Source organism: Cyclopterus lumpus, chromosome 5 (genome assembly GCF_009769545.1).
Source record: "Cyclopterus lumpus isolate fCycLum1 chromosome 5, fCycLum1.pri, whole genome shotgun sequence".
NCBI lineage: Eukaryota > Metazoa > Chordata > Actinopteri > Perciformes > Cyclopteridae > Cyclopterus > Cyclopterus lumpus.
The window spans coordinates 23,612,637-23,638,478 of NC_046970.1; the positions used below are offsets into that span (position 1 = coordinate 23,612,637).

General features: G+C 44.0%; 3 protein-coding genes across 4 annotated transcripts; 1 reads left to right on the forward strand and 2 right to left on the reverse strand.

Moving 5' to 3' along the window:
- The first annotated feature begins 821 nt into the window (after positions 1-821).
- On the forward strand, positions 822-2,784 carry wu:fb55g09 (coiled-coil domain-containing glutamate-rich protein 1). Its single transcript, XM_034533602.1, has one exon. The coding sequence runs from the start codon at positions 1,477-1,479 to the stop codon at positions 2,164-2,166; it is 690 nt and encodes a 229-aa protein (XP_034389493.1). The 5' UTR covers positions 822-1,476; the 3' UTR covers positions 2,167-2,784.
- Positions 2,785-15,484: 12,700 nt separating this feature from the next.
- On the reverse strand, positions 15,485-20,946 carry hgh1 (HGH1 homolog (S. cerevisiae)). 2 transcript variants are annotated; one of them, XM_034533707.1, is made up of 11 exons: positions 20,787-20,946; positions 20,063-20,352; positions 19,476-19,633; positions 18,959-19,097; positions 18,697-18,834; positions 18,428-18,579; positions 17,649-17,749; positions 17,093-17,191; positions 16,730-16,821; positions 16,527-16,649; positions 15,485-16,295 (listed from the first exon to the last, which is right to left on the reverse strand). In XM_034533707.1, the coding sequence occupies exons 3-11, from the start codon at positions 19,583-19,585 to the stop codon at positions 16,065-16,067; spliced, it is 1,185 nt and encodes a 394-aa protein (XP_034389598.1). In that variant the 5' UTR covers positions 19,586-19,633; positions 20,063-20,352; positions 20,787-20,946; the 3' UTR covers positions 15,485-16,064. The 2 variants fall into 2 exon arrangements, with proteins under 2 accessions (XP_034389598.1, XP_034389597.1); XM_034533706.1 differs by having other exon boundaries at positions 19,476-19,598; positions 20,787-20,944.
- Positions 20,947-22,328: 1,382 nt separating this feature from the next.
- zgc:153675 (uncharacterized protein LOC768179 homolog) lies at positions 22,329-25,299 on the reverse strand. The gene is made up of 3 exons (XM_034533923.1): positions 24,909-25,299; positions 23,282-23,369; positions 22,329-22,758 (listed from the first exon to the last, which is right to left on the reverse strand). Exons 1-3 carry the CDS (start codon positions 24,915-24,917, stop codon positions 22,472-22,474), a joined length of 384 nt encoding a protein of 127 aa, XP_034389814.1. The 5' UTR covers positions 24,918-25,299; the 3' UTR covers positions 22,329-22,471.
- Between the last annotated feature and the right edge of the window lie 543 nt (positions 25,300-25,842).

Below are 25,842 nucleotides of genomic sequence, written 5' to 3' on the forward strand. Positions count from 1 at the left end.
AAAGATCACTATTCATGGAGAGGGGGTCGTGCATTTCTGAACTAAACGTCATGGCATAGCTGTTTATATTTATATTTTTCTCACAAATGTGAACCTCATCGTGGTGCTTGAGGAAAAGTCTGTGGATCAACAAAGTCAGTAGGATGCATTTTATTGGGACCATCAATGTCTGAACGAGACGTACTAATGCATCCAATATTTGATTAGATATTTTACATAAATATATGGTTCCCTCTATAGATCAGCCTTAATATCTTTGAAAGTAGCTAATTTTAATTGCAAACGAGATTTATTTTTTAGTTCAGAGGGTTTTAAGTTGTGTTTCATATTTATTCTCATTATTATCTACCCATTATCTTTTGGACAAAAATAAATAAATAATAACTTTAATTCAATCTTATTGTAAAAATAAATGTTATTTCTTATTCTACTTTCTTTTTTTTTGTAGTGGCCTGTTTATTTGTAGACAAAGCACGGAAGTTCTTCGTTTGCAATGCAATGTGGTATTTTAGGAAGCTGTGCTCACGACCGCAACGGTATTTTTTTGTTAATGAGTCCGCGTGGGTTGAGTACGTGTACGTCCATGGACACAATAACTAACTGCAGCTCGTTACCGAGACTACCCCTGTCCTCATGTCCCGGTGCTGCTGGTTGTTGTTGCTGGACAGTGTTTCTTGCTGTCGGAGGGGCGGGGCCGTAACGGCAGCAGCTGTGGATCAGATTTCCGCTGCTAAAACTGAAGCGGGGTGAACCATCCGGCTGCGGGGAGTACCTTAATGCTTATCACCACCACGTACGAGCCGAGGCACAAGAAGGATGACGTGTATGTTTTATTAACTCGTAAAGTCGCTCAGCAGTAATATATTATATAAATATGTCCCATTACAGTGTTTATAATCGGTAGAGGATACGCTCGCTAATTCCGAACCCCCCTCCTTCCGTTAAACCCGTGAATGGATCCTTCCGGCTCTTTATCCAGGCTGCGAGAGGAAGGCAGAGCCACAGTCGGTGCTGGTCTGTCCTGAGTACACTCCACTTGCTGGCCTCAAACTGAAAGAGGGGGAAAAAAAGCAGCTTTTAAATCAACTAGAAGACGCTTAGACCCCCTTTTAGCAGCTCATTTCAGTTCACTAATCAGAGCTGCAAAAAGAAAAGAAGCTAATTTGACTTTTAGAGAGGTAAAGAAGAGAGATTAGAGAGGCAGAGGAGGGCGTGACAGGGAGCCAGCCGAGCAGGCAAGCTGCTACTGCAGGGGGAGGAAGAGCAGGCGATGCATCAGCCAAAGCCAGAGGTCAAGAAAAAACGCGACAGAATAGTGAAAAGGTAGACTCAGAGGGAGAGAGGAGGGTCATTTGTGATCTGAGCCAGAAACCAGCCTCTCTTTGTTGTTGTGTAGGGACAACCGAGCAGAGAGGAGGATGTGAAGGAGAGCAGCAGGCAGAAAGGGAGGCGACTGCAAGAAAGACAAGAACAAAAATGCTCTCAGAGATGATGTGCAGGAGGAGCTGCCAGCAGCAGCAGCAACAGCAACAGCAGCAGCAGCTGGATGGGAAGGGGGCTCCACAGAGGGACCCTTCCAGCCGCAGGAAGCACGGCTGGTCCAAGAGCTGCAGGGGGCGCATGCAGGGGCGCAGGGCAGGAGGGGGAGGGTGGCCAAGAGGGCGCAAGCAACAGCAGCACCCTCAGCGTCATCATCCCCATCATCCCCATCATCCCCATCCACCCCGACACTTTCCGAGGCCGGTGATGTCCCTCCGGCCCGTCAACGTCAAAGGGAACCGCGCGAGGGGGATGCGCGCCCCCAAGAACACCAACCAGTTTCTGATGCACGAGAAGTACCAGATGCTGCACATGCGCTCCGACTCCGTCGGGAGCGACAGCGGCAGCTGCTCCGACAGCGACGTGGAGCTCACGGACATGGACTCGTACCTGGGCGTCCTGGAGAACGCGAGAGGAGCCCTCTTGGACAGTCCCAACCCGCACGGCTCGACGCCGCCACCAGGACAGATTGTGCTACTGCAGGAGGACGGTCTGCGTCTGCAGGAGGACAGTTTGCGTCTGCAGGAGGACAGCATGCAGTATTTCCCCTCTGAAGATGACCTGATTAAGAGCCAGAATTTCATGCAGAGGGACTTTGTTGAGTTCTGTGACATCCTGACACCCTGAAGGGGAACTTTCAGGGGGCCATTTTGTTCTCAGCAGTGTGAAACTCAAACCTCTGACGGAGCGGGGTCAGGTTTGTTCATGCTCATAGGCAATTTAAATAATAATTTAAGATATGTGTTAAGAATCTGCTCGCAAAGGTGAAAGGATTCCAGCAGAATTGAACTTTAAGAAAATATTTTTTAAATCAAGTGTCATTTTCTTACTTGTGCAGTTATCTGCCGTAGTTCATCTTTTTTTGAAGATGCTGATAAAGAAAAGAAAAGTTACATTATCTCACCATGTTGGTATTTTTCTAGGGTTTAAGGACACAAACCTGAACTGAATGCAAACTTAAATGACATTATTAAGAGAGATGTTTTTTTTAAACTTTTCATATTTGGTTGATCATGTGCTGTAAAGTGCTGCCTTTCTGTTGTTGTTGTTGTTGCACACAAAGAGAGGCGGGTTGGATGGTGGGAGTGAGCCCAAACAGCCAATCGGCATCGTGCTGGATGGATTAGGCTGCAGATGATTGGCTGATGCGGACCGTCATTAACCAAAAAAAAAGGCCATTTACTGTACAAAATATAAAAAGAACAAAAACAATTACAAATAAAAAATCTGATTGATGTAACGTGGGCGGCTTGATTGTCTTTGTGGTTATTAATGAGTGTAGTTATTTTTATTTTGTATAAAAATGTGTTATTTATCAGGGTCACCGTGTTAATGATAATGCACATAACCATGTTTAAAGAATATAAATATATATATCGAGTGTTGCTCACATTCATTAAAACAACAGGTGACATGATGTGAGAGGAGCAGCAAATAAAAACATTCAAGAAATATAACATTGAAAATGAAATGGAAGCGTAACACAAGAATAAAACACTAAAACTTACTGGAGTGACATGCTGATTTAATTATCGTGGGGTACTACTCATGACACAAAAAGAGTTCATTTCATAAGACATTAAATAAATGTAATCATACATATGTAAAGCTACTCTCTATGTCTGTTTTTAAACACAGATGCTCACACAGCAGTATTTTAAATTCAAGCGTAAAGAAACATTTTTATTATCCTATTCAGAAATCTTAGACGGCCATTAAAGCAGGAAGGAGGGAGAAGCGCTGTGTTCCTGAAGGGAGAGTCGTCGAAGTGAGCTCCATGAATCACAGTGGGCTGGTCACACCCACGGGCATGCAGATAAGCCTCTTTGTGTTGGTGTGTCATAAACTAATAATAATAACGGCTCAACGGGAGCAGCAACTATGGAACATAATTGTTTAAAGGAGACATATAATGCTCATTTTCAGGCTTATACTCATGTTTTGGGAACGTGTTCACCTTCTTAAAAGTCTCTTCTCAAACTGCATCTGCCAGAAACCCTCAAGTTTGAGCATTTTTCAACCGCTGTTGCCTGGTGACATCATTATGATGTCACCAGGCAACAGCTTTGGGCTGTGTTTACTTCCTGTCAGCTGATGTCATTCACACTGCAAGTTTCCAGGCTGGCTGGCAAAAGGTATAATAGAGACACTTTTGTAAGGCCTTCATTTTATTGTATTTTTTAATCTTAATTATTTTACCCCCAAAGATGAAGTCAGTGGGATAGACTGCACATAATGCAGACACTGTGCAGGATATGGGAGGGGAAAATACTGTAGCCCTTCTACACACAACATATGTTGTTGCTTTCTTGTCCTTTTTGACCAAGTTTAAGAATATTAGCTTATTTTTGATGATTTAAATCATTATTATAAAAGTTAATTTAGCTGTAGCTAGCTAGCCGAGGCAATATCCCCAGTTAGCTTAAACTCTAAAGTTACTTAGCTATGACTCGTTCTCGTTAGCTGTGTAGTAGTCGCTGTTTTGTTCTTACTTGAATTATAGGTTCCATTTATTTTGAATAATAACAGATGCCACCTGCTGTGTTTTAATTTTTTGTAAGGACAAATTGAAGGAGAGCAACAGGCAGAAAGGGAGGCGACAAGACAAATACTCTCAAAGATGATGTGCAGGAAGAGCTGCCCGCAACAGCAGCAGCAGCAGCAGCAGCAGCAGCCGCTGGATGGGAAGGGGGCTCCACAGAGGGACCCTTCCAGCCGCAGGAAGCAGGGCTGGTCCAAGAGCTGCAGGGGGCGCATGCAGGGGCGCAGGGCAGGAGGGAAAGGGTGGCCAAGAGGGCGCAATCAGCAGCAGCAGCAGCAACAACAGCTGGATGGGAAGGGGGCTCCACAGAGGGACCCTTCCAGCTGCAGGAAGCAGGGCTGGTCCAAGACCTGCAGGGGGCGCATGCAGGGGTGCAGGGCAGGAGGGAAAGGGTGGCCAAGAGGGCGCAATCAGCAGCAGCAGCAGCAGCAACAGCTGGATGGGAAGGGGGATCCACAGAGGGACCCTTCCAGCTGCAGGAAGCACGGCTGGTCCAAGACCTGCAGGGGGCGCATGCAGGGGTGCAGGGCAGGAGGGAAAGGGTGGCCAAGAGGGCGCAATCAGCAGCAGCAGCAGCAGCAACAGCTGGATGGGAAGGGGACTCCACAGAGGGACCCTTCCAGCTGCAGGAAGCACGGCTGGTCCAAGACCTGCAGGGGGTGCATGCAGGGGTGCAGGGCAGGAGGGAAAGGGTGGCCAAGAGGGCGCAATCAGCAGGAGCAGCAGCAGCAGCAGCAGCAGCAGCAGCACCCTCAGCGTCATCAACCCCGACACTTCCTGAAAGGGAGCCGCGCCCCCAAGAACACCAACCAGTTCTTGATGAATGACAAGTACCAGATGCTGCGCAGCGACATGGTCTCGTACCTGGGTGTCCCGGAGAACGCAGGAGGAGCCCTATTGGACAGCCCCAACCCTCACGGCTCGCCGCCGCCACCACGACAGATTGTACGACTGCACAAGGACGTGGACGTGGACGATGTGTGTATGCAGGAGGACGACATGCAGTATGTCCCCAGTGAAGATGACCTGAATTACACGCAGAAGGACTTTGATGAATTCTGTGACAGCCTGACACCCAAGTGTCATTTTTTTACTTAAAAATATAAGTAAATAAAATGTACATTATTTCACCATGTTGGTATTTTTCTAGGGTTTAATACAAAAACCTGAACTGAATGCAAACTTAAATGACATTATTAAGAGAGATGTTTTTTTTTACTTTTCAGATTTGGTTGATCATTGACAGTTAATACTGTTATTATGTGCTGTAAACTTGATGAAATGACACCTAAACGGTCCAAATATAACAGAACAAAATACTTATTAATAATTTGTCCCAGCCAATGGCCTAAATGTTTCGCGAAAGCTGAGTTAAATGGAACCTATAATTCAAGTAAAAACAAAACAGCGACTACTACACAGCTAACGAGAACGAGTCATAGCTAAGTAACTTTAGAGTTTAAGCTAACTGGGGATATTGCCTCGGCTAGCTAGCTACAGCTAAATTAACTTTTATAATAATGATTTAAATCATCAAAAAGAAGCTAATATTCTTAAACTTGGTCAAAAAGGACAAGAAAGCAACAACATATGTTGTGTGTAGAAGGGCTACAGTATTTCCCCCTCACATCTCCTGCACAGTGTCTGCATTATGTGCAGTCTATCCCACTGACTTCATCTTTGGGGGTAAAATAATTAAGATTAAAAAATACAATAAAATGAAGGCCTTACAAAAGTGTCTCTATTATACCTTTTGCCAGCCAGCCTGGAAACTTGCAGTGTGAATGACATCAGCTGACAGGAAGTAAACACAGCCCATGCTGTAAACCACACCTCAATAAGATGATTTACACCGTAATATAATACTTGTATTTGTGTGAAAAGTTTTTCATGGTATGAGAGTGACAAATAGATTATATCAGGTCTGCAATAACCAGCTTGGGGGCCTTTAGCTGGAAATTCGCTGTGGGCCCCTCGATATTCATGCTTCTTCAAATACCTTTGTGTGTCTGCAGAGACAGCTCATAAAAGGAGAGCAGCAGGTCCTGAGTCAGTGAACTTCAATGGGAGGAGTGAACATAAACACACTTATGAGACTTGAGATAATAAACGTACTTATTAAATATAAACAGACACTCAGAGCATGTTATTCCATCATTATTGACGTCTGCGCCCAGACCTTCAATGATAATGAAAAAGCAGGTATGACCTGATGAACCTCATGCGATTTTGGAGAGAATACAAATTGCATTCACGTATGAATCTGCGGTGCATGGGGGCCTAGAGCATCCTCGTCTCTCCGCTATGTTTCCGACTGGTTGCAGAGTCTTTTAAACAGAGTATTCGTCTTTTTTAAATTATTTATGTTTTATTATGTTTAATAAATGATGCACTTTTCCCAAAACCCGATTCTATAAACACAGTCTAGACTAGAAACCCTCTCTGTCTGGTCGCTTCATCCAGTTTGGGATAATTTAATCTGTTCACACGTCATCATAGTAACTCGATGCAGTCTCGTGGCATTAAAAATCCAGTGTGACAATATGTGGTAAGAAGTAACATCGATGCAGCAGCAGGTCCAACCTCCTCAGACTGACCTTTGACCTGTAGATCAGATGACCTGTAGATCAGATGAACTCTACACCGAGGTTGTGTTGACCCAAACTGACAAGCACACATTCACCCTAACCTGTTTCCCATCCGATTATCTGTTCAGTGCCTTGCCCCGGGACACTGTGTCAGGTCACGGCTGTTTTTATCTCTACTGTCTCCAGCTCATGTTTCCACATCTTCAGCTCTACGTTAAAGTCAGAGTTTTTTATTTTTCATTTGTCTGATTTGTTTTTATTATGCTGTAAAAAAAAAAAGGAGGTGTGGCGTCATGATTGACAGCTGTGATTGACAGTTTCTCTGAGCTAACCCCATGCTCAGGGATCGCTATGCCCCGCCCCCTCTGTCACCAGCCACACTGCCACGAACTGCACTGCCTGATATGTTTAAACTCATTAGGAAAACCAAAGAAGCTTTTTCAGAGAGAAGTGGACGATATATAACCCAGAGGAAACACCTTAAAAAGATTAAGACTGTTTGTACAGTGGGAGGAAGTGGTCTCCATCTTTATAGTCGAGGGTCTAATCTCATGAGGAGTCGTCACTCTACAGTTTATATATATATTATATATTATATTAGTAGATGTTCTATATTGGATTGATGAATGGATCGACAGACAGACAGACAGACAAACAGACAGACAGACAGACAGACACGCGGATAGACAGACAGACAGACAGACAGACAGACAGACTGACAAACAGACAGATCGACAGACAGACAGACAGACAAACAGACAGATCGACAGACAGACAGACAGACAGACAAACAGACAGATCGACAGACAGACAGACAGAGAGACAGGCAGAGGTACAAACAGACAAACAGACAGATAGACAGACAGACAGGCGGATAGACAGACAGAGTTACAAACAGACAAACAGACAGACAGACAGACAGACAGATCGACAGACAGACAGACAGGCGGATAGACAGACAGACAAACAGACAGACAAATAGATAGACAGACAAACAGACAGACAGACAGAAAGACAGACAAACAGGCAGACAGACAGACAGACATACAGACAGACGGACAGATGGACAGACAGACAGAAAGACAGACAGACAGATAGACAGACAGACAGACAGACAGACATACAGACAGATAGACAGGCGGATAGACAGACAGACAGACAGACAGACAAACAGACAGACAGATAGAGTTACAGAGAACATCGTTGCGAGTCCATTCCATGATATATTCCTCCCTTGGAAAAGGTAAGAAGGGTTTTAGACACTGACACACACATTCATAAGCATCATAACGTCTGTTCACACATTCAGCTCTCACATATCGTAGTTTGCATTTCAATATATTTCTGTTCTATTCAACTGCTTTATTTGATCTGTTTTTATGTCTGTTTATCTGATCACCAGCGAGTCAGCTGCACAGCTGAGCTCAACCCACCAGCCCCGGGGGAAAGTGTATTTATTCACATGCACAGTGACACAATTCAGGAAGATAAAAAGCCTAAAAGGCACTTATTCACACTTAAATAATAAACTTTATCTAACAAACAACATGGAGTCGCAGTAACTGCTAAAGGGCATGTGTGTGTGTGTGTGTGTGGGGGGGGGGGGGGGGGGGGGGGGTGTATGGGTGTGTCAATGATCTTTCTAACCGTCATTAATTCTGTAACTGTCTGTACTTGTTGTTGGATGGCTGCCCCTTTGACAACAATACACACTTCTCAATGTGTGTGTGTGTATGTGTGTGTGTGTGTGTGTGTGTGTGTGTGTGTGTGAGTGTGTGTGTGTGTGTGTGTGTGTGCATCTTTGTGAGAACCAATTTAGGTTTTAGAATTGAGTCATATCTGGAATGTGGAGAAGTGACGTAGAGATGCCGCTGGTAGCGACCTGTCAATCACCTTGTAGCCCCGCCCTAAAACATACCCTGCTCTATGGTCTACTTTACTTTAAATGGGACCATAATGTACTAAATGAATAAATCAAGAGAGAAGTAGAGTCATTTATATAGACTTCTATACAACCAGAGGAGTCGCCCCCTGGTGGTCAGGAGAGAGACGGCAGCTTTAACACATGAAGCATAGACTTCTATACAACCAGAGGAGTCGCCCCCTGGTGGTCAGTAGAGAGAACGCAGCTTTAACACATGAAGCATAGACTTCTATACAACCAGAGGAGTCGCCCCCTGGTGGTCAGGAGAGAGAACCCAGCTTTAACACATGAAGCATAGACTTCTATACAACCAGAGGAGTCGCCCCCTGGTGGTCAGGAGAGAGAACGCAGCTTTAACACATGAAGCATAGACTTCTATACAACCAGAGGAGTCGCCCCCTGGTGGTCAGGAGAGAGAATGCAGCTTTAACACATGAAGCATAGACTTCTATACAACCAGAGGAGTCGCCCCCTGGTGGTCAGGGGAGAGAATGCAGCTTTAACACATGAAGCATAGACTTCTATACAACCAGAGGAGTCGCCCCCTGGTGGTCAGGGGAGAGAATGCAAGTTTAAAGCTTCCTCGCATTGGCTTCACTCTTCAGAACCGCCAAACAGTCCGCGTGGAGAGCAAAACAGGCGAAACGTTGACAGACCTGAGACCTGCAGCAGGAACACACCTGATTAGACTGAATGTTATTTAGACCTGGCATTAAGGGGATCAATTTATATTCCTCGTATTTTAACCTGCACACAGCCGGAGCTGTAACCCCGACCAGTTTACCTCTGCAACGCGTAACCTAGGAGACCCAACCCAGAGGAATCACCATCACTGTGTTCAGACTTTGACATGAGACTGGCCTGACACAGGTCATGGATCAGGTCTAGATTACCGATGAGTGGGCTCATGAAGACCTGTAATGCCACTTGGTATTTCTCCTAATCTGCAGAACTAAAGCCGGTTCACACGGGACGGGATGACACTTTTTAGATGCCTGGAATGTCGTGCTGTGGTTGTGCACCGTGTTTCTCCTCACAGGTCACATGACAGCGAAGAAGACAAAATAATACTAAAAGCGAACAACATCACAGCCTAACCTCAGTTGTTGTGGTTCTGTAGAGAACCAAACACTCAGGAGGAAACATCAGTTACCTCAGTGTGTGTGTGCGTGCATGTGTGTGTGTGTGTGTGTGTGTGTGTGTTTGGGGAGGGGGAGGTGTGTGTTATGAATAGATGAAGTGAAGGAGGGAGGAGGAGCAGGAGGAGTGGAGGTAGTTGGATGTTAAAACTCGGTTTGGAGTGGAAAAGTACAGCCATCAGCTACGGAGGCGGAGAATCCCCATGTTGAGCACACGAGCCGGCCAATCAGAGCACAGAACAACACATTGACGGACAGCAGCGCTCAGCAGTGTGACAAACCGGCAGCGAGGCACTGAACTCAGTTTTCATTGAAAGATTAACTTTGCACTTTTTAGTTTGATATTCAGAGATTCAACTCTGACTAATGTGATTTTAATTTCTTAAACCAGCTGAGCTGTAAAGCAACTTTACCAAAACGAATTAAAACAATAAGTTAATTCAACATTTAAATGGTCTTTATGATGAATGGGTTTTTGAGTCAGTAACTTATCTGATGGGATATCACATCGGCCGCATTGCCAAAAGGGCCCCGGGGGCGTAAAGTGTGTGTCGGGCCCTTCCTCACTTCCTACTCTCGTGCACTGACCCCTTCCTCACTTCCTACCCTCGTGCACTGACCCCCTTCCTCCCTTCCTACCCTCGTGCACTGACCCCTTCCTCACTTCCTACTCTCGTGCACTGACCCCCTTCCTCACTTCCTACCCTCGTGCACTGACCCCCTTCCTCACTTCCTACCCTCGTGCACTAACCCCTTCCTCACTTCCTACCCTCGTGCACTAACCCCTTCCTCACTTCCTACCCTCGTGCACTGACCCCTTCCTCACTTCCTACCCTCGTGCACTAACCCCTTCCTCACTTCCTACCCTCGTGCACTGACCCCTTCCTCACTTCCTACCCTCGTGCACTGACCCCTTCCTCACTTCCTACCCTCGTGCACTGACCCCTTCCTCACTTCCTACCCTCGTGCACTGACCCCTTCCTCACTTCCTACCCTCGTGCACTGACCCCTTCCTCACTTCCTACCCTCGTGCACTGACCCCTTCCTCACTTCCTACCCTCGTGCACTGACCCCTTCCTCACTTCCTACCCTCGTGCACTGACCCCCTTCCTCACTTCCTACCCTCGTGCACTGACCCCCTTCCTCACTTCCTACCCTCGTGCACTGACCCCTTCCTCACTTCCTACCCTCGTGCACTGACCCCTTCCTCACTTCCTACCCTCGTGCACTGACCCCCTTCCTCACTTCCTACCCTCGTGCACTGACCCCTTCCTCACTTCCTACCCTCGTGCACTGACCCCTTCCTCACTTCCTACCTTTGTGCACTGACCCCTTCCTCACTTCCTACCCTCGTGCACTGACCCCTTCCTCACTTCCTACCCTCGTGCACTGACCCCCTTCCTCACTTCCTACTCTCGTGCACTGACCCCCTTCCTCACTTCCTACCCTCGTGCACTGACCCCTTCCTCACTTCCTACCCTCGTGCACTGACCCCCTTCCTCACTTCCTACCCTCGTGCACTGACCCCCTTCCTCACTTCCTACCCTCGTGCACTGACCCCTTCCTCACTTCCTACCCTTGTGCACTGACCCCTTCCTCACTTCCTACCTTTGTGCACTGACCCCTTCCTCACTTCCTACCCTCGTGCACTGACCCCTTCCTCACTTCCTACCCTCGTGCACTGACCCCTTGCTCAGACCTCGGCCTTCCTTCACACCTGTAAAGTGTCGTGACTGCGACGCTTTCAGAGTGTCGACTCAAGAGGAGGAAATAACACCGGCTTCGCTAATGAAAAGCACCTGAAACGTTTCATTAAAGCCCCAAAAAAGATCAACCGGTAACTTAGCAACTGAAATGGAGTCAGTGCTGTCGGTAAGTACTATTTTTAGGCGCCTGTGCTTTTCGGCTACTTTATACTTCTACGTTAACTACACTACCTTTATTTGACAACATTCAGATTAATACGAAATACATTGGTTTTATTCATAATTCATAACATTATTCTGTGTTACACAAGCGAGCAGTCGCTGAATTCATGATAATTTACCAGTCATTTTCCATAATGAGTTATTGTACTTTTACTACAGTAAGATTTTATGTGCAGGACTTACACTTATATTTTTACACCGCGGTGTTACTACTTTAATACAAGTACAACATAATTTTAATACAACGTGCTCAACATGTATAAAATACCATGTATTTGCTCACTTTCATAAATTAATTCTGTATCGATCTTCTTTAGAAGGACAACACACACATTTTTTTATATATCGCATCTAATCTTCATAAACGCAGACATTTTTTACATGTATTCTCTGAGGCTGACCAGCGTGAGTGTGTAATCTGTTTGCTGCTGCTCTACTGAACTGACAGCTTTTTACACACACACACACACACACACACACACACACACACACACACAAAGAGGAACTCAATTCAACTAGAGAGAGAGGGGGTTGATATCCTTTCAGCAGCGTGGTGAATGTTTCACTGGACTGATAATCCGCTCAAGGTACACACACACACACACACACACACACACACACACACACACACATACACACAGATTCCTCTGGCTGTGTGTGATCAGCAGGGCGATGGACTCAGAAGGCTGTTGTTGGATTGATATGAACAGAGTTATTCTGCATCATTTTGTGGAGGACGTCAAAAGAAATGACGACTCGTTGGTGTTAAAAGGTCAAAGTTTTGTTGTCAAAGAACTTTTTTTTGCTTCTAAAAACTTTTCTAAAAAACACAGGAATATGTAAATAAGTAAAATAAGAATCAAAGTAAAAATGGAGAATATACAAAAGTAATTAAAGATAAAGTTACAAGGTAAAGATGATGGGATGATGAATATAACACAGAGTCAGCAAGTCTGGTGTAAACATCATTTATGATTAAAATATGATTAGGTCAAGATCCATAGTGTTTGTTTTTATTAATTAATTAATATATATATATATATATATATATATATATATATATATATATATATATATATATATATATATACACTGTATATAACTGTATGACAAACAAAAACTCCATACATAAATAGTTAGTACAAAGGGCTGAAACACCAATAAAATCACAAATTTAATAAATAATAACAATTTTAAACATTTAAGGGATTATGGTATTATAATGTCTTTACTATGACTAGTACTTTATAGATTGTAATTATTAAAACAAAATACGAAATCAACTAATACATTTATATATATTAAGATGGATTTAGCAATACATTTGTATATAAAGTAGTTGAAATTAGCTCTTACACATGAATGCATCACTCAGTTAAATCCAGTAATTCTGAAATAGGCCATTCTGCATAATGAGTACTATTAAGTATATTTTGATGCTAATACTTTTGTATCTTTACTTAAGTAATGAAATACTTGTGTATGTAACAGAGTATTTCTACACTGTGGTATTGCTACTTGTACTTTAAGCACTGAGTACGTCTTCCACCACTGCTCAAGTTCCAGTCATGTACTTTGTATTATATTATAGTACCATATGAATAAATACAAAAAATAATAAAAACATCAAAATTAAGCATGATTAAATAAAGCATGAAAGCATGAAAATAAAGTTATTACAGAAGACAGTGGAGCGGAGAGTAGTGAGGGATGCACTCAATGACAAATAATTAAATTAAGTTTCAACATTTGCATGATATCTCACGGGCTTAACACACATTTTGCATGTGCAAAGCTTTACCGCAAAGCAGGCAGTAACTCCAGCTGTCAAATACTTGTGTAGGAACAATAGTACTACAGTAAAAGTACTACAGTAGTGCTACAGTAAAAGTACTACAGTAGTACTACAGTAAAAGTACTACAGTAGTACTGCAGTAAATCAGTTCCTTTCCAGCTGTGGTGAAAGTGTGTCAGATGTACAACACAATAACAGCACATCCATTAAGTGTGTGGGACACGTCTCACACGTACTGTAGGCTGTGTGTGTGTGTGTGTGTGTGTGCGTGTGTGTGTGTATGCAGGCTGAGAATACACACTAGGAAGTGAAACAGGAAACCACCGCGTCCGATTGGCTGGCCGGGACTCAAAGACCCGCCTTAGTCACTTAAAGGGCCGGTGACGTCATACCGGTTCCACACAGGCCTTCTTTCTGTTCTTTTCCTGCCCCGTCTTCACCCTCCAATGAACCAACAAAAATGCAGCCGTGTGTTTGGTCTCAACATGCCCTCTCGAGCCTCCCCTTCGACCGCCCCGCTCAACTGCAAACGTCTCACCCAACCCCCCCCCCCAAAAAAGTATGTGTTTAAGGATTTAAGGAGTTGTTGATGAGAGCAGCCGATTCTGAGAGGACGTCACACACACACACACACACAAGACAACACTCTGACGTGTGGCTCTGTTCTCCCTTTCACACATAATCAGACACGAAGGGAAGGACGACTTCCTACTGAGCTGGAGGACTCTGAACTTTAGAGAGCTTCCAAAAGCACGCGGCTGATTGTAACTCCAACGTTTCAGTGGGAAACGAGACGATTTGGACCGAGTCTGACCTTGTGTGTCGAGGTGGAACAACTCACAGAGACGCTGATAAAGAAACACCTGATCAACACACACACACACACACACACACACACACACACACACACACACACCCTATTCCTCATGGTCTATGAGCCAACAGAAAGGAGATCAGTAGCCACTAACGGTTCCTCTCCTTGCTCCCTGTGAGGACCCTTGTTTTCTTTTGCCCGTTCAACTGAACATAAACCTGTTTCTGAGCCTAAAAAATAAAACTGAATCATCATCAAACAAGGACAAGGAAAAAATGTCCTTTTTAAATGTCCTCGCTACTCAAACTTTCCCAAACTGTCGTTGTTTTACTACAACTGTCCAAAAAAACCTTTTTAAATCCTCATTCACCAATTTTCCATCTTTACTATTAAAAAAAGTTGTCACTTTGCAAAAAAAAAAAAAAGAAGGTATTTACTTTGCAAAAATTCTAACTGGTCCTCACAAGGACAGAAGAACACACACACACACACAAACACACACACAAACACACAGTGTAGTTTCTGGTTTTATCTTGAGTCGCATTCTCAAGATAAAGTTCACTGCAGTTATGCCGGTTCTCATGAAGCCGTTCCCACCCGAAATTCATCAGAATTCAGACTCATAAAACTACAAAAGCTAACGGAGATCTAAACAAACAAAACAAACTTGACGTGCACTGAAGTTTAAATGATTAATGACTTAATATGGAGTCACACTGTCAGATACTACAATCATTCAAACTGACTCCCCAGAGAGGAGAGTCGGTTCCTGCTGGTTTCAGATCAGCGTGGACTCTGCCGCCCCCCTCTGGTCAGCCTGCGTCACTACAGCGGTCCTCGATGGCCCAACAGGCTTTCAGTAGCAAAAGATAGACATACATTTTTTTGAAAGAAAGATTTGAAGCTCCTCTTTAAAAGGAAATTAACAAAACAGAAGAAAAACACATTAGTTATAATTTAATAAAAGACAAAATCACCTTAAAGCTGCAGATAAAAGATAGGTTAAAAGATTTAAATTGTGGATAGATTATTGGATTTGTGAAACATTAAAAGGGTCTTAACAGGTTAAAATGGGTATCATGGTTTTTAAATAAAAGGTGGAAAGTCCTTAAGAATCAACAGGAAAGTTTGAAACGAGGCGGCAGACGTTTATAATATTTCTATTTAAGGGAAACGAGCAGGAACACGATGCACAAAACAAAGCAGTCAGACAAGTGCAGTCAAACAAGTGTTTATTAAGAGTGAGCTGAAGAGTGAACAATCCCACCGGAGAGTGAGCCGGTCAGAATGCTCCTCGTTACGTTGTCACTTTCACGTTAAATTCATGTCGTCATTCAGGTTTTTTTTTTTTTTTTTTTTTAAACACTTGTTCAGCTTGAGATAAATGTGTCATTCATAATCTGTTATTTAAAATAATAATACAAATCAGTAAAAGCGTTAAATGAGTCGGTTTTTGTTGTTGCATTTCTACATTTTTTGCCTCCTTGTGGTATTGGACACAGGGAGCCAAACAACAACAACAACAACAACAACAACAACAACCGTGACCATCAGTAAACTTCAGGAGACGAAGAGGATGATGCAGCACAGATTATCCCTCGGGCTCCAAACTTTAGACGCAGCCCGTGAGAGACAGGAAACACTCCTCTTTTCACCCTCGGCCGTGATGTCACTTCCTGTGCCGGCCGACGCCACAGAGCCTCGTCCCGTCGCGTCGGAATAATAAACTATATAATTAACTGTCCGAATGACAAAAAGCCATCACTTAAAAAAACGGATGCAGCCGAAACAGGCTTTACCGTATCAGTCCACTCTCCTGTCCTTTGTCTGCCTCCTCTGCATCACTCTTCTTCTTCTTCTTCTTCCTCCTCTCCTCCTCCTCCTCCTCCTCCTCCTCCTGTATTATCTTCTCCAGCTCCTGCTGTTCTTTGGCGTCCGCCTCCTTCAGTTTCCCCTCCACGTCCTCAGGGATGTCCACCTCCATCAGGTTCTCCATCCCCTGCTCCGGCTCGTCTCCGATCAGCACCTGGGAGGGTAGACGGGAGAGGACAGGTGCCACTTTATTAGGTACACCTACTTAAAGCTACCGCGAGGCGCTTTTCAGTTACGGCTGACTCCCCGTGGACCGAAGTGGAAGTGTTTCTGAGCGTTTGCAGGAAATTGTCATAATTAACATATTAATGATCTAGTTATTTTCAAAAGTAGTTTTTTTTGGTGGGGGGGTCACAGGGACCTTTTACCACCAAGTCCTTCCTACCTGGACCAGCTTCTCACAGGCTGCCGTCACCTGGACGTCCTTCTCCCAGCGGTGGAACTCTCTCATGATCGGATAAACCTTCTTGTCCGTCAGCGTGTCCCGGCCGGCTCGGGTCGCCGTCAGCTGCGAGACAGACGAAGCGTTCAGCATGAAAAACACGAGCCTGTGTGTGTGTGTGTGTGTTTTCTATTGACGTGTCGTACCAGTAGAAGTGTTTCCAGCAACATCTTTCTGATGTCGGGGTCGTCTTCCCTCTTCTTGTCCTCGGGGAGGTACTGCAGGTCCACAGGTAGACCTGAACACCACATCAACGTGTTAGTCCCAATGCAAGACCCCCCCCCCCCCATGCCCACTCAGCCCCAAAGCCCATTGGTTCCTACTAAAACACATCATTCACATGTAGATTTAGATTTGTTTTAAAGTGTGTGTGTTCATGGTGATGAAGGAAGAGGCTCATTGACGAGTGTTTAATAGTTTCTCTTCAACAATGGATATAAATATAAATATAGAGAATATCACCAGAGGATTCATCTAAAATATGACGCACCGACTCTTTGAAAACACACCTTCGTTCTCTTCCTCCGTCAGCTCCTCCGGACCGGCCAGCGGCAGCAGCAGGAAGGGCAGGACGTCCACGGCGTCGCTTAGCAACCACTCGTGATGGGCTGCACAGACGGGGGACAGGTCTGGGATCAGTTGACTGGAGGTAATGTTGGGACTAGTGGACCAATGAGGAGGACAAGACAACGACGCGGCCGATACCCGGCGGAGGATCTCTCACCGGGTTCGTTCTTTCGGTGGAATTCATATTATTTTAGGATTCAGCAAAAATCTTTAATTGATGGGATTTCAGAAAAGAGGATATGAAGCATTGTTTTTCTTGACCCCTTAAACAATTCATATGTAAATTATTTATTAGGAACAATTTACAATCTTGTTATCATTATGGATCTGTTCAAACTAATAAAAAGGCTAAAAGACGTGTTCACGCGACAAGAATGCTTCGTATTTTAAGGCCGTCTGACGCGCTTGTTGGACGCATTTACGAGGTCGGCCCTTTCGTGTGTGTGTGTGTGTGTGTGTGTGTGTGTGTGTGTGTGTACAAGGCCTCGCGTGTCTCACCGTGGTCAAAGCAACAGTTGCGCAGCGTCCCTATGACTCCTCCTCTCCTCACCACCGACGCCTGGTACTGAGTGAAGGGAAACAACCTCTGGATTACACACCTGCAAAAAAAACACACACACACAGTGAGAAGTGTGTATTCTAACAAGTACAGACAGAGTTACAGAATTAATGACGGTTAGAAAGATAACACGCACGCACACACACACACACACACACACACACACACACACACACACACACACACACACACACACACACACACACACACACACACACACACACACACACACACACACACACACACACACACACACACACACACACACACACACACACACACACACACACACACACACACACACACACACACACACACACACACACACACACACACACACACACACACACACACACACACACACACACACACACACAATTTAGTGTGGGGTCAACAAATAACCCCTGCAGTTACGGATATACAAATGTGAAGATAAAGAATAAATAGACTTAAAAAGCAGAAAATATGCTTTGCTTGTCTTTGGGAGTTGTTGACGTATCGTTCACACTGCGAGTGTCGTTGGCGCGCTGAACGCAAATTTAAAAAAAACTGAGCTCAGCTTATATTTGTCCGAGCTTGTGAAAGTAATTAATCTCCTCTTTCTTAAATTCATACTGGCGCTGTATAGATTTTTCTTACACATCTCGCAAAAATTCCCCAAACTGGGCGGCGCAGATCTCCCTCCTCTGTAAACACCAGTTATTGCGTCATCGGTCACCTGTCCTTGTCCATCATGTAGCTTCTGGCCTCGGGCAGCTGCGTCAGGTTGGACAGCAGTGGACTCAGGTAGTGGAGCTTGGCCTTCTTGTTGTAGCCTTCGGTGCAGAAGATGTCCACCACCTGAGCCAGACCCACCTCCTCCTGGAGGACCTGAAGCGGCGAAGGAAACATGCAGGAATCAGCCGAGGGGGGAGCGCTTGTTTCGATGACCCGAGAAGCTTCGTGGACCTGTGTGGAAATGCGGCGGCATCTAGCCAGGGGACCCACCTTGAACACGGTCTTGCAGGTCTTGATGAGGCGGGTCAGGTTGGACAGGATGGTGCAGATCTGATCAGAGAACAGGTACTCTGGATCCAGGAGCCGCTTCAACAACACTGGAAGAACGTTGACATCAGCCACCAGAACCTGGATGAGACGCAACCCAAGAGCAGCCGCTCGTCTTCAAACATGTCTGAGGGCTAAACAGCTTTGTTTCGATTTAAAAATGTAAATTAAGATGGGATTCTGCTGATTGATCAGGACTGATCACCTGGTGCAGAGTCTCGTCAGCCGACAGGTTGATGAAGATGTGGTAGCAGTCCTTCACGATGGCAATAGAGGGGTCGGACGTCAGAGCAAACAGAGCGACCAGTAAGTCTGGCTTAGAGCGCAGGAAGCGGCAGCCGTCCCTGAAAACAAACACACACACAAGATTTGCTGCACAAGAAGTCACAGACATGAAACAGTTTATTGTATGTAGTCAGCGTATTTGAGCTTTAATTGATATGTTATTTATCTGCCGGTGCCCAATGGCATATGATGAATTGACTAACCAATGCATATCTCTATCTCACCTTAGGGGGTTGAGCAGAAATAAGAGTGATGATTCGGGCTGGGCGATATGGAGAAAATTAAATATCGTGATATTTCTTTACCAAATACCTCGAGATGTTGTCTATTGGTGATTTTCATGAAAAAATATTTCCACAATGACGTTTTTATTTATGTATTTGTTGATAATGATCAGTAATGTGAATATAATGACATCATCATCATCATCGTCGTACCTGTGTCCAGACAGTCCCAGGATGTACCCCGTGGTGTGACCTTTGACATCAGGTCGCGTGTCGGGGCTCAAGAAGCTGAGCAGCTCCTCGGCCTCAGAATCACTCAGCATCTTCTAACAGAGTCTGATGAGCAGCAATCAAACCACAGGCACGTTCAGCTGGGACAACAGTAAAGTAAACTACTGAATATATATATATATTTTAAAGAAAGGAAACATTTTTTAAATACATACATTTTTCCATAATTGTTGCTGACTGTCATAAAAATATATGCATCTGCTTTTTAATGAATAAAAAGAAGACATTGTAAATGACACAATTGGTGGATAAGCGTTTGTTGTGTTTTTCACTGTTGTTTTTTTTTTTTTTTTACTGCCCACATTGTGATATTATATATCTTACAATAAAGTATCTTATCTGTCTTTAAAAAAAGTCTTTATTATTTGGCCTGTTGTTTATTTTAGTAAGTACATGTTGTTGCCATCATTTAATTACCAAGAAAATGAGTCAAAGTTCCCACGAAAGGAAGATTTGACAGTCTCGCGCTGAATGAGACGTAAACACCCACGTGGTTTAAAACATCTTACCTTTAACGAGCTGTCAGACTTATCCACTTTTTCATTTCTCGGTTTCACGGCTTTAATATGTCTCTCCTAACATTAAACAACACGCGTACACGATACATGTGGAGCAACCGGAAAAAAAAACACCGCCGACTTCCGGGGTTTTCTTCCTCGTCGTCTTTTTCCAGCGCTGAGTGGAGGTTACCGCCCCCTAGCGGCCAGCACGCGGCGGCCTCCAGGTTCGACACGCGCAGCTGGATCTCGTTGAAGCTGGATAAGGTCCCAAAAACGGACTCGAGTACATTTTGTACCATCTGAATGAGACAAAAACAAACATGTTATTTCCTAATATCTTATTTCCCTTTATATATTGTATACCACCAGTTTACATTTCTGTAAACTCTTGTATTATTATTTACTTATATTCTATTTTATATCTGTATAGTTGTATACCTTTATGTCGTATTTATGGACTATTTCATGTCTTAAGTACAATTTTTTAACGTGTGAATTTATCTGTATACATATTTTTTTTTGACACTCCGTATTTTGAAATACCAGTGATACATTTATATATATATATATATATATATATATATATATATATATATATATATATATATATATATATATATATATATATATATACACACACACACACACCACTCGCCATATCTCTAAAGACCGAATCACACACCCAAAATAATCTCTTGGGTGGTCAACAGAAGCTCAGTAGAATGACACATACCTGGAAGATGAACACAAACATGCAGCATCTAAATATGGTGGGGTATACTTGGCTTTTCTTTCACCCGCTTTAAAAAAAAACACCTGAATTTATACCATTAATAGCGTCTCTCACTGATGAAGTAACTTCATGTTGGTCACAGGGCGCCAGCTGCAGCTTTATCTTCACCGCACAGACTTGAGCGATATTAATCTTCTCATCTGACCCTCAAACACAACGTAAAGATGCACATTTCCAAACATGTCGAAGCACTCCTTTAAAATAAGGCGACAATGTGAATTATATAGTATTAAAAAAGGCCCTTTGAGGCATTTTTTGATTTGCCATTAGTAGCGTCAGAGTTTTTTTTGGAGGAGACACAATAAATACTCTTTTTCTAACAAGTTTTTTTTACACTTAAAAAAAACACGGCATTTAAACTTGCAGTTTACAAGAAAGTCTCCATCAGACAACGATGACACACAACAACAAACTGTGTCCAGATGTGATGGAAAGAAGCTCGTAAACAACGCTGGATTAAAAATACTAAAAAGTCTTATTTTAAATTGCTTTATGAGAAAATCCATGCGTTTGTTCGATTACAAGAAAACTTCACACGGACATCTTTTTAAACTTCAAAACTACTTTATTGATATATAATTGGGGAAACAAAAACACATACAATACAATTCACATAGTTTAGTCCCATAAGCAACAGCTCCCATTCACGGCACGTGTTGCATTGAAATGCCGACATTGCATATAAAACGTTCACGATTGTCGCCTTCCGATTAAAAAAAGAAAACGGGAGGTACAGCTCAACCTTCACAGAATCGAGCAGCTCGGACAACATCGGGGAACTTTTTCCTCTCAAAACGACCGTCGATGAATCAAAAATGCTGCAGAATGTTTCTTTAGATTTTTAGAAAGTAAACTTTTTCTTTTTTAACGGTCCAGCGCGGCGTTTTTTTTAACGTTTTCACACGTCCTGAAAAACTAAACATTTCAACAATAATATAGCTGTGGAAAAGACCTGAGCCCAGTATGTGTGATTGTGTCTCCGGACATTTCAGAGAAGTGTTCCTACGAGGCTGCTGGGTGAAAAAAGAAAAGAGAAAGAAGAAAGAGGAGAAGAAGAAGGAGAAGAAGGCGACGGGGCTCATAAGTCAGTAGACTGAAGAATGTCGCTCTTTCCCTTCATTCAAAAACGCTGAAACATTTGTATTTTTCCTCCGAAACGCACTCCATTCTGGTTTTGTCGCACACATTTTTTTGTGAAAAAAATAAAATAAAAACAGCACTTTAAATTCTGAAACATGTCACTAAATACGTTTGTTAAAGACTGAAGAGAAGAAAGCGGAGCGCCTCGTTCTGGGGGTTTGTAAACAGATAAAAAATATTCATCCCGGTTCATGTGACCAACGCCTGGAGCCGGATGTTCACTTCCAGACGTAGAGATCCTTGCCGCAAGCCAGACGACGACGAACTTATTATGAAACGGATCCGGTGACTCTGGCATTCTGGTGATTCCCGGTTGCCTCGGTAACGCGGTATTGCTGAATCTTTTTTTTTTCTTCCGGTGGCGAACGTAGTGTATTTGTATCAAAGTCTCCGATTGACTGTCAGAAGGCACTGTAGAGTTTGATTGGCAGACAGAGGTCAGCTGGCAGCCTCTCCTTGTTGGTCCATCATCGTCATCTTCATCTTCACTCAGCCTTGTCTTTCCTCTTGGCCGTGAACGGGACTTTGCTGGCGACCGACGAGCCCACCGAGGAGACGCCACCGGCCACGGCGGCCACCCCGCCCTTCACGAGCCCCACCCCCATCATGGGGACCGTGGTCACGGCCGACTTGGTGATGGCCAGGCTCTTGCCGCCCACCCAGGCCACCCCGCCCACTGCGGCGCCCACGACTCCCTTGGTGACGTTGAAGAGGCCGCCGGTGACCCGCCACATCATGCCGGGGGCGGCCACCACGTGGTCCTTCCCAGAGTCTGTGGACAAAAACATACGTGAAGCAATAACCAGATGTACTAAACAAACAAACAAACAAACAAATATATATATACACATACATACATACATACACAACATATAGATATACATATATATAAAAAAACTAGTAAATAAAAACTATGCCGTTTACTTCTTTTACACTCTTAAGGAACTTTTAATTGTGTTGATTCTGGCGCCCCCTGTGGACGAAGGTGGTATTGTTTAGCTTTGCCAACATTTGTTGTTCGATAACGTCTCTTTCTTAACATTTCACCTGGAGGGCAAACCGACATTGAAAAACACCACAACACGATGTTTACCGTCGGGCAGCAGGAGACCAGAATGTTAAAGTGTCTCGGAGACACAAATAGCAGCTCTTATACAAACAGGCCGACTCCCCTGGCTGAATCAACACTTTCCCAAATAGCGGCAGGCAACACGAGAGAGCGGATTGCACCATATTCCCCCTGCTGATGTCTTAGCGTTTAGCGGCACCCTCGGGTGCTTCGCCCCACTGCTTACCCTCTGCAGGTTCGCCGTCGACGGGCTCAGCCTCGTCCGGGGCCATGCTGGTCCCTGGCTGGGGCTCCACGTTAACGCTGTTCACATTCTGGAAAACAAGGGAAAGAAAGTGTTTCTTCAGTCTGAACGCGCTAAAATATGTGACGTACGCCGGAAGTCTGGCTTTAAATATGGTCTTTATTATTTTGAGCAGAGAGATCCCGATTTCAATATTTAAGACTGCATTTCTTTAATTTAGACATAATCAGAGTGACGTCATCAGGGTTCTCAGCTTAAACTCAAATTTCCAATAAAGACTGGCTTAGAAACTGGAGGCGTGGAGTTTAAAAGACTTTGGGTGATTATTGGCAGGAAGGTTCTCGTGGAAGATGCTGTCCAGATGCATTATGGGAAATGTAGGATCCAGTGTTTTGTTAAAGTAAAGAAATATGTTGATATCCAGCCCTCCCCCCTCCCCAAAAGTATTTTAAAAAAGGCATCCCTCTGGCAATCTGTACGCGAACACAAAACAACCCGATACAATAAAGTGTGTGTGTATATATATATATATGGAATTTAAAACCCTGTCATTCAGTACAAGAACTTCCATTTACTTCAACTGCATGACGGATCTAAAAAAACAACCGTCTGGAGTCACCGTTGTATTTAAACATGTAATTATCTGGAGACACTTATCACGCTGTAAAGGAGCTCTTTAAATTCACTTCAGCCCCATTTATTTGGCCTTTGCACATCTTTATTTCTACGAAAAACAATATTAAAATAAAACAATATTCCCTTTTTAAGTCCCCGAGGATGGAATCGCGATAAAATGTTGGGCCTTTTTTTTTTTTTTTTTTGCTCGTTTGATAAAAGTAGAATAAATAAATAAATAGTAAACTCCACTGAACACCAGCAGCAGATCCACCTGGCGTGGTCCCTGTAGGTCAGCGGTCTTCACCTTTATGACCTTTATCACCCTTCGTACGAAGCCTCGAGGCGAGAAACTGCAACACAACGGTGGCGGGTTGATGATAAAATGACACGTAGAGGCTCGTAACCAACGAACACTTCACACACACACACACACACACACACTGCATCCTAGAATATGAACCGCCCCCCTGTTTTTCCTCTTCTTGTGGCCCAGATCCCCCAAAAAGGGGTTCCAGCTGTGCACGTTATCTGATAGATGTTGATCCTGGGAACCAAAACTCATGCTAAGAGAAAGTAAAGGGGGGTGTTTTTATATATCAAAACGAGGACTTGCTGGCTCAGAGGAACATCGGCAGGAAGCTGTGACGCCTCGATTAAAAAAAAAAAAAAAAAAGGCAGCAGGACAGAAAGCCACTCTTCAGAGAGGAAGAGGCCACGTTTCACTGAAGCAGGGGATCCACCTATTAACATTTAACAAACACACACACACACTCTCAAGTTCCACATCATCACTCGTGGAGCCTGCAGGCTGAAGAGCTGACTTTAAAAAACACACACACACACACACACACACAGACACAGACACACACACACACAGACACAGACACAGACACACACACAGACAGACAGACAGACAGACAGACAGACAGACAGACAGACACACACACACACTCGCTCGTGTTCAAACATGCATGTGGATGTTACTTCTTACCTTCACCATTGTTCCCAGTGCTTCGGTCCTCGGAACACACCTGGCGGAGGAACTTGAGACAGCTTCTGTTTCAGCCTGCGAAACCAAAACTCTGCCCTGGAAATGCTGCGTTTTCAGACCTGCTGCTCGGACTACCAATGCCTCGTTCTTCGCGTCCTTCTTCGCCTCCTTCTCCGTGTCCTTCTTCTTCGTGTCCTTCGTCCTTCTCGCTGTTACCGCATTACAAAGTGACTCCAACCCGCTGCTTCGTAACTTCTCGTCTCCCTCTCGGTCGGTCACAGGCTGAGCTACGCAGCTCTCTTTTCAGCCTGCTGGTTCTGCCGACGTGGCGCCTTCAATAGTCACGCACCCATACACACACACACGCACACACGCACACACACGACAACGCACTGGACTTCCGTTCCCACCCCTTCAGATTAAAGCTCGTCTCGGTGACGAGGTGTTATGTGTTTCTTACTGTTGCGTAATCTCTCTTGTTTATATTGCTTTTATCGTTTCTGTTTTTACCATGTAAAGTGCCTTTGAGTACCTTTTAAAGCGTGATACAAATACAATGTATTATTATTATTATTATAAATAATAATAAAAGTACTGATACCACACTGTAAAAAAAAGAAGTACTTTTACCAATTCAATTCATCAATTTAAAGGGGCAGTTCACCCCTCCAATTAAACATGGCTTCCTTGTCAGTGCCTTTTTATGCATCTAGATTATTTTTTTGTGAGAGTTGCCTAGTTTTGGAGATACCAGCCGTAAGCGTGTCTATGCCTTCTCTCCAATGTAATTTTACTTTACAGCGCTCTGGATGTGGTACTCAAACAGAGCATTTGATAAACTCAACAGCAACGTCTCTTTCCAGGAGTCATTAGCCAGTTATAAAAATGATCTACATTTATAATGTAACCTTTATTTTCATTTTTAATAAACACA

What these genes read in the sequence shown, in the direction of transcription:
- wu:fb55g09 (XM_034533602.1), top strand. Translation starts at nt 1,477, where the DNA reads ATGCTCTCAGAGATGATGTGCAGGAGGAGCTGCCAGCAGCAGCAGCAA.
- hgh1 (XM_034533707.1), bottom strand. Translation starts at nt 19,585, where the DNA reads ATGCTGAGTGATTCTGAGGCCGAGGAGCTGCTCAGCTTCTTGAGCCCC. An exon ending in TACATGATGGACAAGGACAG is followed by an intron (nt 17,750 to 18,427) that starts GTGACCGATGAC and finishes TTTTTTTTGCAG; the next exon opens with GTGTGTAATCCAGAGGTTGT. An exon ending in GACGGAGGAAGAGAACGAAG is followed by an intron (nt 16,822 to 17,092) that starts GTGTGTTTTCAA and finishes TGTGGTGTTCAG; the next exon opens with GTCTACCTGTGGACCTGCAG.
- zgc:153675 (XM_034533923.1), bottom strand. An exon ending in CGACGGCGAACCTGCAGAGG is followed by an intron (nt 22,759 to 23,281) that starts GTAAGCAGTGGG and finishes TTTTGTCCACAG; the next exon opens with ACTCTGGGAAGGACCACGTG.